This window comes from Polypterus senegalus, chromosome 4, assembly GCF_016835505.1.
Source record: "Polypterus senegalus isolate Bchr_013 chromosome 4, ASM1683550v1, whole genome shotgun sequence".
NCBI classification, from domain to species: Eukaryota; Metazoa; Chordata; class Cladistia; order Polypteriformes; family Polypteridae; genus Polypterus; species Polypterus senegalus.
The window spans coordinates 182,233,566-182,252,057 of NC_053157.1; the positions used below are offsets into that span (position 1 = coordinate 182,233,566).

Below are 18,492 nucleotides of genomic sequence, written 5' to 3' on the forward strand. Positions count from 1 at the left end.
CCTAATGTGCTGTAATCAAGGAAATCTATCCTACCCAATTAATTACCAAAAGGGATTTCAATGTTAGTCTGTCTTGGGGAAATCCCATTCAATTCAAGCCATGCCTGAGCCTGATATATTCCTGGAAACGAATGGCTCTAATCCCAAATCAAAATTATCCTATATATGTCAAAAATGTTTCACAAATGAAATCTTAGACTTAAAACAGTTAATATATTAGATGTCCCATTTAAACAGCTTACAAGCGCAAAACTCATACCTCTGGGACTGAAAAATAATCAGCTTACAAAATACCTATTTATATAGTGATAGGCTGTATAGGCAGATATGGCAGAGAAATTACACAGGAAAGAGGAGGAAGGGAAGTCTGATAGAAGCTACATGTCAGAGAAGCCCAAAATGATACAACTATAATAATTTCTGTAGCTGCATTTGGTGAATTGGACAAAAAAACTCTCAGAAGGCACCGTAGTGAAGCAAACACAGAGACTAAAAGTAAGCAATCTCAGTTCTTTCAGATCGAACAACAGTTATAAAATTAAAACAACAGATGCAAATTTAAATGAGAGGAGATTCATTAATTATAGGCACCGTCAAGAGGATACTCCACAGGACCATTCATGTCTTCTGACAGGATTACATGGACCGCCTAAAGCCAATGCCATATTATGCAACTTCTAGTCATGGGGTATGTCAGATTTTCAGACGACAATTGCTGAGCTTGGTGCCAACCATGTCAATTTACGTGACTGAGAGGAAATAAAAACAGAACATCATTGCCCATGTTATATATACCAAGTTCCAAACTTTTGGCACAGTTATGCCCACTACTTTTTGGGAGAGCCAATAATATGTTGCTTCATGTAACTGGCACTGTATGAATGGTTAAATGAATTAACAGGTACAGCCATAAAAAACAAGCCTCTCTTCCATTTGTGAGGTTCAAAACACGCTATGTTCCATATTCATCATCACCATATTTCAAGCATTGTACTTCCAAATGAGAATTCATTGGTTATCAGCTCTCATGCACAGAGAGCCCACCCCTATGACTAATCTTCATTAGAAGCATGGCACCAACGGCCTCCATCTCTCTAAGATTATGTATCACTGGTAGAGTCGGGTAATGTGGCATAGCCTTTACAGAGTAACAACACATTGGGGTTTAAAGGTAGTGCCATCTGGTCAAACCTGCTCAAATGGTCCAGACATTTTGGGGCAAAAGCTTAATTTTCAGACAAGTAGAGACCCAAAAGATTTTATGTCACAAAATTACAGCTTACCAGAGGACTATATGGTGTTTGTTGATTAGTATTTCAGGTGGCTATGTGAGATCTGACCACCACGATAGGAATAAGAGGTGTCCCACATCAAAATACATATTTATAATGGGTGTCCAAGCTTGAAGGGAGCTGCCACAGTGAATTATACTGGCACAGGACAGATTAGACAGCTCCCACCTACAAACCCTCAAACAATATGAAATGTACACATCTACTTGTGCGGAAAGGTGAAGGTTGTTCTTCCTCAATATGTTTTTAGCCTGTGTTTACCACATAATTGTGCAATTGTGTCCATTTGCTTCTTGATTTGGATTTGTCTCTGCCACATCTCTACTTTGTTTCCCTCCATAAAATCTGTTGTGTGACTACCTTTAAAATCTATATATGTTAGAAAAACACAACTGTGAACTTCTTTGTACAGCCTTTCATCTAAAATGTTGATGTTTGTCTGAGTGTACCATTTGCAGCACAAGTGTCGTTAACGCTGACAAGTCCAGTTTTCAGGTAAATAGACAGCACTTTGGATGAGTGTGGACATTCAGAAAGATGTCAAAATGAGGCCATTTATCTGCAGACAAGTGTGTGGATCGATATACAGAAAAAGCATGCATTGGCCTTAAGGGCCCAATAGTGCAGACACATGAATAACATTGATGCTGGAAAGCATAAAGACTTTCTACTTGCCAGTGTGTAAAGATAAGGCATCCAAAGGATATTAAGGCCTGCAGCTGCAGAAAGAATAACAATGAGTAAAAGTCCATTGGTGACGGGGAAGAAAAAAACTTCACTGGTTCACCTGGCACAGGTAAGAATTAGCTATCAACTGTGGGGGCCAAACTGAGACTAAATGTACTGGTTCCTTTATGGCAGGTGCTCTTAACTGGTAGCCACAATGCCATTACAGTACAGCTGCATAGTTGTTCATATGGACTCATGTCACAGTAAGCCTCTCTGGCCCAGAGTTTAGCTCTGCCTTGCTCACAGTACTGCATTTGTATAAATACTTTGGAACTAATGACTGGAATGAAAAGATCCATCATTTATATTGACTGGCAAGAATGGCCCCCACTTTTGTAACTACTTTAACTAGCCTGCACATTTTGTAAGAGACCATATCCTGGTATACAAATTACACATTTACCAAAGATAGTATTTTACAAAAGAAAACTTTTTTCTTTTTCTTTTTTTAAAGTTACATGTGACTGCATCCAATAAAGTAAAATACATTTTATAATCTTAGATGCAGAAGTTTAGATTAAATGGAGAGGAACAGTAGTAGTGCTATTAAAGCCACATGAAACTCATTACAATAATCAAATACAAATAGATACAAAAGAAAGTACATGCTATTCAGTATCTCTCATCCCAAATTTTTAGACATAGAAATGTTATTTTATTGAAATGTATATCAGCACCAAACAATAATGCATTATAAACAGTATTCCATGCACTAAACTAATATTAAAAACATCAGAATTCCAAGCTCTGGCTTGATCAAGAATAATAGATCTAATACGGTCATTGCAGTGGATTAAGTTTTGTTCACGGTTCCTGATATAATTACAAACAGCCACAAAATATGTGAAAATAATTTTCAGTGAAATTCCAAAACTACGACCTTTGCCACCCCAAATATATTAAAGCATAATTTTAGAAATCAGCCCTGCAAAATGAGAACAGTATACACAGGTGTTTAAGTTTGTAGTAACAAGTAGTAATATTCTAAAAAAAACCCCAAATCCAATTTAAGCAATCACATGTGGGATCTGGGCCTGTCTGGAAAGCACCAGGAGCAAGGCAGGGGCAGGACACAACCCTGTATGTAGAACAATATTGTACATCTGCAGCATTTTGCAAACTATCTTTATTATAAGAGGCATCCCATATCTTATTACACTGAAAAGAATTCTAACTTTGTGAAAATAACATCATTCTAGCAGTTTAATTAATCTGATATGGAATATATATAGGAAATTACAGACTGTTTCTAGTGAAACCTGTCACAAATCAGAATTGTCTAAATAAATTCAATGTTATCTTTAAATGTCATTGAAATACATGTCATCGTAACAAAAGCCAACCCACCAATGTTTAAGCTGATGAATAAGAAGCCAAAGTGAAAAAGATCAGTTGGTCCTGAAACATGATAAAGTGTGAAATAGATAGTCTTATGAATTTAATTAAAATATTTGCAATGTATTTTGCTCTGAAACAAAAAAACTGCACCCTTCTCTCTATCCAATGCAAATTAAACATCTAAATCAGTCGAGGGGTTCCAGGTACCAAGAGTAGAACATGGTGATAAAACAAACCTGTTTAAAATGAATAAATCATTTTCAAATAAAAAAATACTTTTTAAATGAAGCTTTTGGACTCAAAATACCAACTACATAGGCTCATTATTATTATGTGTCAAAAGAAGCAATCCGTTTACACAAGCTTTGCACCTGTGGCTCCATTACATTCTTCGTGGTAATAACTCACTGCAGTGCAATTTTGTATCTGCTGTCACAATTACTATAGATGGTGGCATAAAAGTTTTAAACACAAATAAAGTTAAAAATGATTCAGTTTACTCAAGACAGTGCTAGACTATTCAATTGGCTATGAACAATTATATTTTCTAATAATAATAATTTTTTTGAAGCTAAAAGGTTTCTGCTTTTATTAACTTGGAAGCTTTGTGGCGGCTGTACAGTTATTTTAATTTTAGTAAAAATAAGCCTTTTCGGATACTTTCAGCTATAAGGAAATTTAACTCTCCAAAAAATATCCTATTCCCAACCAATGCATTAGTGGCAATCACCACCTATTAATTCACAGAAGACCTGTTTGAAATACTTTGTATGAATGCCTACATAAAAGAATTTCCTATGCAGTTTTGTTTCAACTGTTTTATCAAGATTAAAAACCTAACCCCCCATGCATAGACCCTGAAGTTCTGATTATTTAGTCCTTTAGGCTAGCTTCAAACTGAAGCATCTAAGAAGCTCTTGAATTACCACCGATTTAATACACAGTGAAAGCTGTTATTCACATAAAATGCTCCTTAAATAATTACTGAAAAAGTGTATTATATGTGGTTGCTTCCCTTTCATGTTTTCATAATATGCAAGTTAATCTCATAGTCTTTGGCTGCAAAATGTGTACAAAGAAAATATACAATCTTCATAAAGTTTCCAAGTCAGTATATTGGGTTCAAATGCCACTCCGTGTTGTGATCTGTGCGGAATTTGCCCATTCTCCAATAGTTGGCTTGGGTTTTCCTACAGGGAGACTACAACTTTACTAGGTTTGAGTGTGTGTACTCCCATTATACAATTAAGGCTAAACAGCCTATTAATACTGTGGTTAAAAGTTTTTCAACCACAGGATGTCAAAACACGCTACAAAGCTTTTAACACAAATGTTCCTGTCAAATGTTCACATGTCTTATGAAGTAAGAAAAGTGATGTAAACTATAAAGAGGGCACTCATTACATATTGCACTTAGACAAAGTAAGAATTTTTGACAAGACCGCTCCACTTTTAATGTATGGCAAACGCTCCTATACAATACTTAATCAGACAAAAGTGAGTAATTGATTTCCCTTTAAGGAAAGCTGCTGTTATTTTTATATTTAAGGAACTCTGCAAGAAGGAAAAAAACACAACACAGTTCTTTAATGTGAAATAATGAAGCATGGTTATTTCAAATTGGTCTTTAAGTAATACTTTCTCACAAAGCATTTACATTTCACATCCGAAAACATCCTTCCACTTTCAAACCCTAAACCACATTAAGAATACAATTCAACCAAAATAGTAAATAGGAAGGCAGCATACAAAAAGACTAATCCATTTAAAACAACTAAAACCAAGCATTTAATTGTACAGGGAGTATTGAAAAGAATCAGCCCCTTGGGAAATATTCACAGTTTTGTTGCTTTATATTCTAAAATGAAAACACATTTAATAAAATACTTTTTAGCTTTATTTACTCAGTGTAACATATAACATCCAAATCAAACATATATAAGAAACTGTTTGGAAAAATAATAATAAATAAAAAAAAACTGATAAAAGTTTGAGTTGATAACGGATCATCTCCCTTGTGTCAGTACTTTGTGGAACCACCTTCTGTTTCAATTACAGCCTTGAGTCTGCTGGGATATTTCTGTACCAACTTTGCACACTTGTACTTATAGAACTGTTCAAACCTAATCAAACTATAAAGGTGCTCGTTTGAAGACTGCAGAATTCAAATTATTCTACAGAGTTTCAATATGGTTCAAGTCTAGGCTCTGACTTGACCAGAGAACAACATTCACTTTTTTCTCCTTCAGCCAGCGTGTAGTCAGTTTTGTTGTGTGCTTCAGGTCATTGTCATGTTGAAAGGTGAACTTTCTTCCCACCTTTAACTTTCTGACAGACAGCAGCATGTTTTCTTCAAGAATTTAACAGTATTTTGTCCCATCCATTATTTTCTTCTACCCTGACAAGTGCCCCAGACCCTGCTGTAGAGAAACACACCCACAACAGGATGCTATTACCTCCATGCTTTATTCTAGGTATGGTGTGTTTTAAATGGTGAGCTCTATTGGCTTTCTACCAGGTGTAACATTTGGTGTTGAGGCCTAATAGTTCGACTTCGGTGTCATCTGACCATAACACCTTTTTCTACTTGGCCTCATAATCTTGCAAATGTGTTTCTGCAAAGCTCAAACAAAACTTAATGCAGCCTTTCTTGAGGAGTGGCTTTTTTCTTGCAACCCTCCCATACAAACCACATTTGTGGAGCAGTTGTGATATTCTTGTCACATTTACACAATGACCACTCTTTGCCATAAATTCCTGTAACTCCTTCAATGTTGCCATTGGCCTCCTGTTAGCCTCTCTGGGCAGTTTCCTCATCGCTCTTCCATCGAGTTTGGAGGGGAAGCCAGATCCAGGGAGGGTCCTAGTAGTAACAAACACTTTCCAATTCTTACTTATGGACTTTACTATACTCCGAGGGATTAAAACATCTTTTGAAATCTTTTTGTATCCGTCTACCGACTTGTGCCTGTCCACAACTTTATCTCTGAGATCTTTTGAAAGTGCTTTGCCATGCATAGTCAATGGTTTGCTTTCACTTGGACTACCAAGTACTGAAATGCTCGAGAAATAGCTGGTTTTATACAGAACTCATCACAATGATTACAACTGATCACAGGTGGAAGCCAATTACTTTGGTGTGCAATGGAAAAAGAGATTATTTAAACATTATTGAGTTTACATTTGCTTGTGAGGAGGGCGATTCTTTATCAATCTCAGCGATTCTTGTTTTTTATTTAATTATTATTTTTCTAAACTGTAGCTATTATATCTTTGACTTGGATGTTATTGGTTAAATTGAATAAATAAAATATTTTGTGTGCTTGCATTTTATGCTGTAAAGCAACAAAATGTGAATATTTTCAATTGGGATTATTATCTGTACCCACTATATTCATCACTTAAAGGACTACTTAGAGCCCCAATGTTTTTCAGTACAACACAATGCAAAATCCTACAATGTATGCCCATTTCTGAGATAAAACTATTTCATTTATAAGGCACAGTACAGGTGATTCAAAACTTCAACATGTGAAACAGAGTACGGCTTGCACAATTAAAAAGTCAGAAAAAAGCTAAACAGGAACAAAATTTTAAATTCACAATACTTTTTGCAACAAAAACCACCCAATTTCAATGTCAGACAGTTAGAAATGTATATGTATTATATTTATTATATATCTTTAGAGAAATACCCTGATTTAGTTCGTGAAGCACGCTCAATTTCCCAATATCTAGAAACATGAAAAAATCTTTCACAAATTAAGTAAGACTAAAAAATAAATAAATATAAAAATAAAAAGATAGAAAATGAACCAACAGCACATTTGGAAATTGAAGAAACACAGCTCATTTTAAAAATCTGATCTCCTTTCCACTGGCACCCTTTCTTGGGGGTTGATCAAGCTCTTGTTAAGGAGCAGGTTTATTGACAGAAAAAACACAGTACAAAGAATTTCTTACATGCACGTCTTCTCAAAACAGCAACTTTAATTCAACACCAACGAAATTGCAGTAAATAATACATACAGCTTACATTGGCTAGTATTTGTTTGAACATACCTACGTATATCTTTAAATAGCTAGCAATCATCAGCCCACCCCTCCGTTAATTATTTTTGATCAGGGTGTTTTTTTGTTTTTTTTTTATATAAAGTGAACTCTTTTTGCTGCCAGATTAACCGACCGTCCACTTTTAAAGTATATTACCAACCACCTTCTTTGCATACTTTTCCACGAGTACAGTCTATCCTGCTATAGAACCTTTCATTCATAAAAAGGCAAACATACAAAAAGGGCAGGCTAGCCTGGACGCTTCTAGCGCTTGGTCAGCACAAACTAATCAGTTTCATAATAAGAAAAAGTCTTCGTTTTAGTTAGGCGCTCTGGAATTTGCACCAAGGCTCCTCGAGCAGTTGGTTATACCGTCAGAAACGGAATTTCCTGAAAGCCGGAAAGGGGTTGATGGAGGCATACGCTTTATTAATGTATCATCAGTTCTCCTTGCAGCTGTAACACGAACTTACACCTCTCATACATTCGTGGCATCTCTTTGGTACTACTCGACGATCGACACACACAAGGCAACGCGATGAGCGGTAGCAATGTAAAAATGCCACCAGCAATCGATACTAAACAGAAATACCCATTCTACACACATGCACGCTGCAAAACACGTGGCATCCGAGGAAAACCGGCCTGCCTGCCCGCACACCCACACCCATTAGGCGACATCAGTGAAACTTCTGGGTTGGCGGCACTCGTCGCCAAAGTCATCATAACATGTACGGATTCTTTTAGAGATACAGCACGTGCGATCGCCTGTTGACAGATGGATCTTATCAGTGAAACATTTGCCCGCCCGTCAACACACAAACGCCATGTGTTATCACTGACATACTGCCTACCACTCCAAGCACGGCAAACGAACTTAATCAGAAATTGTCAAAGCCAGCTTCCAGTTATCTGTTGTCAGAGGTATGCCAACCGGGTAGTGAATATGCATGAATACAGCCGTGGTATTGATATCTCCCTTGCCTGCCATGTCCATGTGTTCAATTAAAGCTGCAGTCAAAGCTTTCAATTCCCACAACACGCTAGAAGTGGTGCCATCGTTAGCATACCTTCCTACCTACCCATCTACATGCGCATATTGACTCTGTCTTAAGTGGCATAAATGCCTGCCTGTCCAAACACGTACTTATCACCGAGCCATCAAGTAGCACTCAAACCATCTTATAATAAACTGATACACGTACTTAGCATCGTATCACCAGTGGCAACAGTGCCTGCCAACCCATATAATTAGTGGCATCCAAACCACTAAGTCACCAGGGACACACCTGTCTGTCAGTCCACTCACGTACTTAACGCCGTATCATCAGTGGTCTGCATACCGCCGTATAGTCAGTGGCACACCTCCACTGTCAGCTCAAATGCACACATATTGCCGTGTCATCAGTGGGACCGGAGTCTGCCACTCCAGATGCTCACGGCCACCAACCGCTTTGCAAAAGGTATACTCGTACTTTCTTGACCTTTTCGAAATCGGTCTTATTTTGAACAGAAATGTTCAACAGACAAAAAATCTGAAGCGTCAAAGGACGTCATAAATAATTGCAAAAAAATAATGAAATTCCACCACAGTGGGAAACGCAGAGCTAAGAAAAGAAGTCAAACTTACCTTGGGTTTATACAGCCACTTTCGGAACCTGTTCATCATTTAGCTCCCTCGTCCGTTTTCCTTCTCTGTCCTCCGCTGCCCTGTTTCCTTCTTGTTTTCTTTCCTCCCAAACCAAGAAGAATTGCAACAACAACCAACAAAAACGATCGCGAGAAGCGCCGGATTCTTCTCAAACCTAACAAACCGCGAGGTACTTTGCCTTGGTTGCAACAATTCCCTTTTGGTTCAGTGTAGCCCGACTGAGTACACTACAGGGCGTCCGGCTTCTTCATCCGCAGACACTGGTTAAGAAAACCCCGAGGAACCACTAGGCTATGTACCTGCGAGAAGAGCAACCCTCCGTATAGACCTGCTTGGCTGCAGCAGGCAGGATAAGCAGACAGGGATCTTTCACGCAGCTCCGAGGACAGCCCCCCCTCCCCAGAACTGACAACACAAACGGCTCTCCCCTTCTCCTCCCCTCTCTCCTGTCCTCTCCTCCTGCGCAGCGTACTCTGACAGGAAGCAGCTGCTTTGACGTTACGTACACACACTCACGCACATACAAAAGCTGAACTAAACAGACGACGGACAGATACAGATGGCCAATCAGAAGCTCGACCACATTTTGATTGGTGAATTGAATGATTGACATATACAACTAACCATTCATAATGACCTTAAGGAGTCAAGGGGCAGGCTTTAATCAACAGTCTTAGGAAGTATGTTTTAAATTTTAAAATTAGTTTCTCCCAGCATTGCTTACACATAAAGTACTGTTCTGATTTTAGCTTGTGTTAGATTTGTCCCAATGTCTAGATGGACTGCACCCTTGTTTTCTTTTTCTAACAGCATCCGCGATCCTTGGGCGACTGGGTGCAAAACACGCCGAGGGTTTGAGATGCCCGTTTTAATAATGCAACGGTGTAATAAACAGCTCTGTACTGTGTAACCTGCTGACAGTGAATATTCTGTTTTCTCATTTGTTTAATAATGTGTATTTATGTAAAGGTGATAGATCGTTTATGGATTAAAAGTACAGAATCCTTTTAAGATTTTGCTTTCTGTCACAGTGATAAAGGATTGTCTTCTTGAAATCTAAAAGGAGCTCCGCAGTCTAAGGCTGGGCTGGGTCCCTATGGGTCCTCGTTGCTAAGCAACGGCTAAACATTAATCGCCGGCCTTCGTTTTCTGAGACAAGCATTAAAACTGCAGTGATACCACACGGTAAAGTATAACAGAAATACAACATTACTAAGACGACACACCGTCCAAGAACTAATAGGCAAGTAAAAAATGATCGTGAACAGAAAGAATAGTCATCTGAAATCGTTTATGTAAAAGCACTTTTTAAAGGTGAGACTGTGAACGGAAAACAAGGACGACGGGACTCAGAAGGTAATCTAAAGAACACGTAAAATTTTACTAACAGTCTTTCGGATTGAGTTATTAAGTTTAAACACATTATATTTAAGAGTGTTACATTTATATAGAACATGAACAAAACGTTAACTGGAAACATAATAGTGTGGGTCAGTAAAATGCTGTGCAGTTGTTTTAAACTGATACATTGATTGCAGATTTTGGATGTTCTTGACCTCAGTTGTGAATGGAAAGCTTATATTTTGAATGCAGCACTGCATTACAAAAAGACAAAAAAGTGAGTTATCACTAGCTTTTCAAAGTATGGTTTATGCAACGTCTTTAATTGAATGCACCAGAATGACAAACAACACTTTATATTTTTTTTCTTAGCAAAACAAATTAATTTATATATCATTTCTCAGAAGGCTCAACTATTTCTAACAGAAATTGACTGTATTTAAAATACTACATCCCATCTTTCTATCATTTCACTGATTCTCTAACTGACTTAGTGCAGTGAAGGAACATGAATAACTGGGGCCTATCCTACCATCCTCAGAGGTACAGAAATGAACAGACCCAGAATGGAATGTCAGTCCATTATGTTTAAGATGTCAGCATTCCATAATACATTCATGCTAATAATGAGATCCTTAGGTTTTCCTAATACTGACATTCTGGTTACACCCCATTGATGCAATGCTTATTCATATACTGTAGCCCTGTCTAGTAGGCTGTATCAGTAGCAGTGGTTAGACTGCATCCTAAAACCCACTTTCTTTTCTCTGCAGTTTAAATATTATTTTGTAACAAACCGTTTTACATTTGAAATAGTAAGGCATAGCATTTGTTTTTTTTTTTTGTTTTGTTTTTTGCATTATAATGTGATACTAGGACATTTGCAGCCACTACCACAATATTTCCTTGCTATTTGTATTCTGTTTAAATTAACATTTTTAGTCTTCCTTTTTATCTTGTATTTGTTTTGTGTTGTTTTTATTGTGTAAAATAAAGACGGATTGTTATACTTACATTAGCTAGGAATATGGATGCAAATGTGAACATTGAAAGCGAAAATGATCAGTTTTCTTGATGATCTTTTTTTTAACTTTATTGATTTTATTGTAATCATTCCATACAAATAGATCAATTTTTACAAAAATTAGGACTGAAAACAAATCAACCCCCACTTCTGAGAAAGAGAGCATGACCAACAGAGTAAAAGTTAAAGCTAGTAAAAATAAATTAATTGATGTGTTTAATAAGCAGATAAAGATAAATAGAGAGGAAAAAGAAATGGGAAGAGAATCTGCTTCTTCAGTGCTTTAAGAGCTTATTCTAAAATATTATTGATTAGATCCTGCCAGGTTTTCAAAAAGTTCTGCACAGATCCTCTAAGTGAGAATTTGATTTTTTCCAATTTCAAATAATATAAAATATCAGTTACCCACTGACTTAAAAGAGGAGAGTTAGGATTCTTCCAGTTTAGCAAAATAAGTCTGTGTGCCGATAGTGTAGTGAAGGTAATCGCAGTTTGTTTGTCCTTCTCCACTATAAGCCCATCTGGAAGAACACCAAACACAGCTGTTAATGGGTTAGGAGTGATTGTGACACCAAGGCTGTCTGAAAGACATTTAAAAATTTTTGTCCAAAATGATGTTAATTAGATGCAGGCCCAAAACATGTGACCCAGTGAGGCTGGAACTTGATTGCAGCATTCACAGGTTGGATCTTGCCCTGGAAACATTTTGGACAGTTTTAAGTGAGACAGATGTGCTCGATAAAGGTGATAAAGGTTAAAAATTGAAAGTGTGTTGAGCAGATGGAAAGAGTACTTTGAGAGGTTGCTGAATGAAGACAATGAGAGTGAGAGAAGGTTGGATTATGTGAAGATAGTGAATCAGGAAGTGCAATGGACTAGCAAGGAGGAAGTAAGGACAGCTATGAAGAGGATGACGAATGGAAAGGCAGTTGGTCCAGATGACATACCTGTGGAAGCATGGAGGTGTTTAGGAGAGATGGCAGTGGAGTTTTTAACCAGATTGTTTAATGGAATCTTGGAAAGTGAGAGGATGCCTGAGGAGTGGAGAACAAATGTACTGGTGCCGATATTTAAGAATAAGGGAGATGTACAGGACTGTAGTAACTACAGAGGGATAAAATTGATGAGCCACAGCATGAAGTTATGGGAAAGAGTAGTGGAAGCTAGGTTAAGAAGTGAGGTGATGATTAGTGAGCAGCAGTATGGTTTCATGCCAAGAAAGAGCACCACAAATGCGATGTTTGCTCTGACGATGTTGACAGAGAAGTATAGGGAAGGCCAGAAGGAGTTGCATTGCGTCTTTGTGGACCTGGAGAAAGCATATGACAGGGTACCTTGAGAGGAGCTGTGGTATTGTATGAGGAAGTCAGGAGTTGCAGAAAAGTATGTAAGAGTTGTACAGGATATGTATGAGGAAAGTGTGACTGTGGTGAGGTCTGCGGTAGAAGTGACAGAAGCATTCAAGGGGATGTGTGATTAAATTAAGGATTGGCTCTTGAATCCTTTCTTATTTGCAATGGCGATGGATGAGTTGACAGACAAGATTAGACAGGTGTCCTCGTGGACTATGATGTTTGCTGATGAAATTGTGATATGTAGAGATAGTAGGGAGCAGGTTGAGGAGTAACTGGAGAGGTGAAGATATGTTCTGGAGAGGGGAGGAATGAAGGTCAACAGGAACAAGACAGAATACATGTGTGTAAATGAGAGGGAGGTCAGTGAATGATGAGGATGCAGGGAGTAGAGTTGGCAAAGGTGGATGAGTTTAAATACTTGGGATCAACAGTACAGAGTAATGGGGAGTGTGGAAGAGAGGTGAAAAAGAGAGTGCAGGCAGGGTGGAATGGGTGGAGAAGACTGTCAGGAGTAATTTGTGACAGACAGATATCAACAAGAGTGAAAGGGAAGGTCTACAGGACAGTAGTGAGACCAGCTATGTTATATGGGTTGGAGACAGTGACATTGACCAGAAAGCAGGAGACAGAGCTGGAGGTAAAAGAGTTAAGATGCTAAGATTTGCACTGGGTGTGACGAGGATGGATAGGATTAGAAATGAGTACATTAGAGGGTCAGCTCAAGTTGGACGGTTGGGAGACAAAGTCAGAGAGGCGAGATTGCGTTAATTTGTTAATGTGCAGAGGAGAGATACTGAGTATATTGGGAATAGGATGTTAAGGTTAGAGCTGCCAGGTAAGAGGAAAAGAGGAAGGCCTAAGAGGAGGTTTATGGATGTGGTGAGAGGGGACATGCACATGATGGGTGTAACAGAACAAGATGCACAGGACAGAAAGATATGGAAGAAGATGATCTGCTGTGGCAACCCCTAACAGGTGAAGCTGAAAGAAGAATAAGATGTGCTCGATATATAATTTTGAGTTGAATAATTGTATGCTTTGGAGCTTGAGTGAATTCTCTGCATTGCTACCTTCCACTCCTTTTCTGATATGTTGAGTGAGAGATCCTTTTCCCATTGTCCTCTTGGATCTTTGAAAGGGAGTGACTGTAGAATAATTGTATATATTGCAGAAATGCTGTCTGAGTCCTCGAAACTGAGCAATATTTTTTCCAGCATAGAGGAAGGTGGGAGATGAGGAAAATCGGGCAGGTTCTGTTTAACAAAGTTTCTAATTTGAAGATAGCGAAAGAAATGTGTTGCTGGAAAGTTAAATTTGGAATGTAATTGTCCATAGGATGCAAAGATGTTGTCTAAATAAAGATCTATAAGTAATTTAATCCCAAATGTTTTCCAGATATTAAAAACTGCATATGTTTGCGAGGGTTGAAAAGAGATGAAAAAGATGGTTCTCATGCAGAGGTACCACAAATAAATGCTTAAAATGCTTCCTACATTGGTTCCATATTCTGAGTGAGTGAAGGCACAATTGGGTTATTAGTATATTGGCGATATCTTGCATTTATAGGGGCACAAAGCAGGGAATATAAAGAAGTACTGCAGGATTTTCTTTCTATTGATTTTATTTCTATTTGTGTCCAGGTTTTTATAGCTTGTATGTTCGCTGCCCAGTAATAAAACTGAAAGTTAGGTAGAGCCATGCCACCTTCTGCCTTAGGTCTTTGTAGGGTCACTCTTTGGATACATGGATGTTTTAAGTTCCAAATAAATGAGGTTATGGTTGAATCTAATTGATTAAAAAAATATTTATTGATGTATATTGGAATGTTTTGAAATAAAAAGAAGCTTAGGAAGGATATTCATCTTAACAACATTAATTCTTAAAGCTAGAGTGAGATGAAGGGTTGACCATCTATGCAAGTCTTGCCAAAATCCATACAGATGGCGAAATTTGTTGATAAAGAGCTTTATGTTTACTTGTGATGTTTACTCCTAGGTATTTAAACTGATCTGCAATGATAAAAGGGAAGGTTTCCCATCTAATATTGTATGCTTGAGAATTCACTGGAAAGAGCACACTTTTATTCAAATTAATTCTGAGTCCAGAAATCTTTTGAAATTCTGTAAGTGCTATGAAGACTGCAGGCACAGTATTTTGTGGGTCTGATATATACAGTACCATATCATCTGCATATAGAGAAATTTTCTGTTTAAATCCTTCTCTGATAACCCCCTTTATCTAATAAGAATTTCAGCAGTGAACTTCAAGTGGTTCAATGGTAATTGCAAAAAGTAGTGGTGACAAGGGGCATCCTTGTCTGGTACCACGTTCTAGTTTAAAGTAGTCTGAACAAATGTTGTTAATACAAACTGAATCTTCTGAATTGGTATACAGTAGTTTGATCCATGCACAAATGTTCGGGCCAAACCCAAATTTCTCTAATGTAGTGAAAAGGTAGTTCCATTCAATCATATCAAATGCTTTTTCTGCATCCAACGATAATGATATCTCTGGGGTGTTTGACTTTGCAGGTGAATATATTACATTAAACAGGCATCGGAGATTGGAAGGAAAGTGTCGGCATTGAATAAATCCAGTTTAATCTTGTGATATTACCGAAGGGAGCACTTTCTCCATCCTTCTAGCTAGGACTTTGGAGAGTATCTTAATGTGATGATATGTTTAGTTATTAAAGTAAATCAGAAGCAAAAACATTTCAAAAAATGTACATGATGAGAAAATGCTAGGAGGTATGACGGAGCTGTGGCTTTAGTCTGTTCAGATCATGCACACCAGTCATTTTCCAAGTAAAGTTTGCATATTCTCCCCATGTCTTTCTGTCACACCCCAAAAATGTGCCAGTTAGTTTAATTTGTGAGTCCAGATTTGTCCTGCCTGAGTGTGTTTCAGTGGGTGGACCACATAATAAACTCTTGATCTGTCCAGGGTTGTTTCCCACCTTGCTCTTGGTGCTTTTGAGGCTTGCTCCAGACCTGTGAATTAAATAGGTCTGAGGATGTTATTATGTGTAAGGCTGCACACTTAATTAAAAGTAATCCAAACCTGTGCAGTATTAAAAAAATCAACAAACTAAAACATTACCCAAGCCATTATTCTGCAAAAGGAAACTACTTTTTTTATTTGTATTAGACAGTAACATGAAAGACGAGCCCATAGTATATAAGACATTTAAAGTGCCCTGTTGCACGTCTGGACATTGCAAGTGTAAACTGTGCACCTCTTGTTCAAAATACCTTTTTAAAGTCCTAATATGTTGTAGCACACAATAAAGTAGAACAATTTTTTATGACATTTTATATTGTGTCAACAAGTTGAAGAGTCCAAACGATTCACATAAAACATTTTATCTACCATAGAGACCATATCATCCCATTACTTCATTGAGGTTTAGAATAGATCACTTTCAGGACACAAGCATGTTCATGTGAAAAAAAAATCAAGAAATTCTGTAAGACTTTCCTTGAACAGCATGGGAGGAGATTTTGTCAAAAACCACTGTGTGATTTATACTTAAAGTGTTTGAATGTATTGGATAGGTGCTCCCAGTACATAGCACAGGTCATTGATGCAAACTCTCTTAAAAGTTAATACAAAAAATGAAAAAAGGTGTTTTTTATTTTATTCATCTAAATCATTCAGCTCATTCTTTAAATTTTTTCTGTTCATTCACAAATAATACAAACAGTACAATTTAATAATTGTTAACCACCTTTTGTTATTTACAATAGAAGACAATAATATTGAATAAACAAAAAGATAAAATACAGTGCAGACAAATATTTCTCAGCTACAGTTCATTAGTGGTAGAATTCTAAAAAATCATAAAGTTGTTGGCAGCTCATTTTAACAGATTATGTGCTAATTAAAACGTGCTTTCAAGTTCACCAGTTTCCTTTGACTAATGTAATGGCAGGATCACACCAGGCAAACAGTATATTATAGAATTAAAATAGAAAATTCTTACTTCTTCACAAGGTCAAAAGCCACACTTCAGGTTCATTTTCAGAGTAGGGTTATTCAGTAAATTTCAATGAATTTACAAATTAAACTTTGCAATGTAAGGCTGGACACTAGTTATTTATCATTTTCATTAATCCTTCCACGTAAGTCTGTATTACGCATTTCAGGAGGTTTATGTAGTTTTGATACTGTTATTTTTAAATGTTCATGTTTACTCTTTGCAGACATGTTGTCCGAAAAAAAAAATTACCTGGGCAAAATTTAACATTTACTTGCTGAGGCATTCAGTGTTTGCTCTCAATGCCAAAGTTTTTGGAAATGCAACCATAGGCATTGATATTGAATGGGCAAAGATTACAGGGTACAACATGGGTAGTAATCCAATAACAGCAACTCCAATAATAATAATATTACTAATAACACTCAAACTGGCGTACCATAGAATACACACAATAGAATACACATAAAAATAAAATTAAATGATCAACACAGCAAAAGACTTCCATCTCTAAACTTTGCATTCATTCCTAAAGGCTAATTTAATTCAAAGTATACGCATCTGTATTTCTCACTTTTTTCTTTATTTGTCTCTGATCTATCTATCTATCTATCTATCTATCTATCTATCTATCTATCTATCTATCTATCTATCTATCTATCTATCTATCTATCTATCTATCTATCAAATTGGCTTATATTAACAGTTACTTTAAATCTCCACAAAAATATTGTCTATTTTTGTACATCACCATCTGTTATTTAAATGATTACACTGTTCACATTTGCTTGTGGTATGCTAAAAAGTAATCCAGATGTGGTGTCTCACTGAAAAAACTCTGACATTATGCATTAACTCAATGGTGATATTGTGTTCTTTGCATATGTTGAAGAGAGTAGAGTAAACAGGAATCATGGGTAAATGTTTGATGATAACCGTTATACTTCAAATTCATTGGATTTGTGATTATATTAGAGTGGTCCGTTTATTTCAGAAACCTAAATTTAATTTATTGGTTTATGGTTCATGGGGCACAATAATGACTGTGCTCTTCCCATAATCATAAACTACTCAAGCTGGTGATTTAAACTGAGATGCGTGCACGAGTGTACACAATGATGGAGTCACCCAATTCAACATTGTTTCCTGCCTTCTGATCTGTGCTACTGGGATAGACTCTGGATCCCAGCTACCCTGAATAGGTAAGCTGATCACAATACAGATTGACAGATTTTCTCCATGAGGTGGTGGTGTCTGAGACTTATTTTGTCCCACCTAATTCATGTTGTATTATGTAGCTTCTCTTTGTGCATTCCTGCCCTGGAAGGCGTTCCAAATTGCAGAAATTATAAAAGCAATGGCATTTTAATATATACAACTAGGGGGCTTTGCCCCCTGCTCAATTCGCTCACCAACCCCCCTGTTTGGTTTTCCGGATACACATTTTTAAGATTTTTTTTTTCTTTGAATTGTTGTTATTTCATTAGTTTCATTTTTATTTCAGAACTTCTGTAAAAACAATATTTGGAATCTTTCAAGTCCCAATATGCTGAATCTTTTAAATGAGGTCAGTGAAACATGTGTTTAATGACTTTGTACCATAATTCAGAATAGGTTTCTCTGTTTGGAATTTCAACACAGACAAAACGGTCTACATCATCAGCAGTTAATCATTTTTTTTTCCAAAGTAACCAATAAATGCATGTGAGGTAAACCCCATTTTTGAAATT

At 37.1% G+C, this 18,492-nt stretch overlaps 2 protein-coding genes across 5 annotated transcripts in view; one reads left to right on the forward strand and one right to left on the reverse strand.

Moving 5' to 3' along the window:
- Window positions 1-9,506, reverse strand: part of zfyve28 (zinc finger, FYVE domain containing 28) — a 411,740-nt gene extending 402,234 nt beyond the window's left edge. For both annotated transcript variants that reach the window (XM_039751731.1, XM_039751730.1), the window contains exon 1: window positions 9,043-9,506. In XM_039751731.1, the coding sequence (XP_039607665.1) occupies window positions 9,043-9,081 (39 nt within the window). In that variant the 5' untranslated portion in view covers window positions 9,082-9,506. The remainder of the gene's footprint in view (window positions 1-9,042) is intronic.
- A 215-nt stretch (window positions 9,507-9,721) lies between these two features.
- The window catches only part of cfap99 (cilia and flagella associated protein 99), a 96,242-nt gene continuing 87,471 nt past the window's right edge, over window positions 9,722-18,492 (forward strand). The window contains exon 1 of one of the 3 annotated variants that reach the window (XM_039751735.1): window positions 9,722-9,743. The gene's annotated coding sequence lies outside the window, so the exon portion shown is untranslated. Of the gene's footprint in view, window positions 9,744-10,110; window positions 10,420-18,492 lie in introns of those variants that run through there. The other 2 variants (XM_039751733.1, XM_039751734.1) reach the window with 2 other exon arrangements.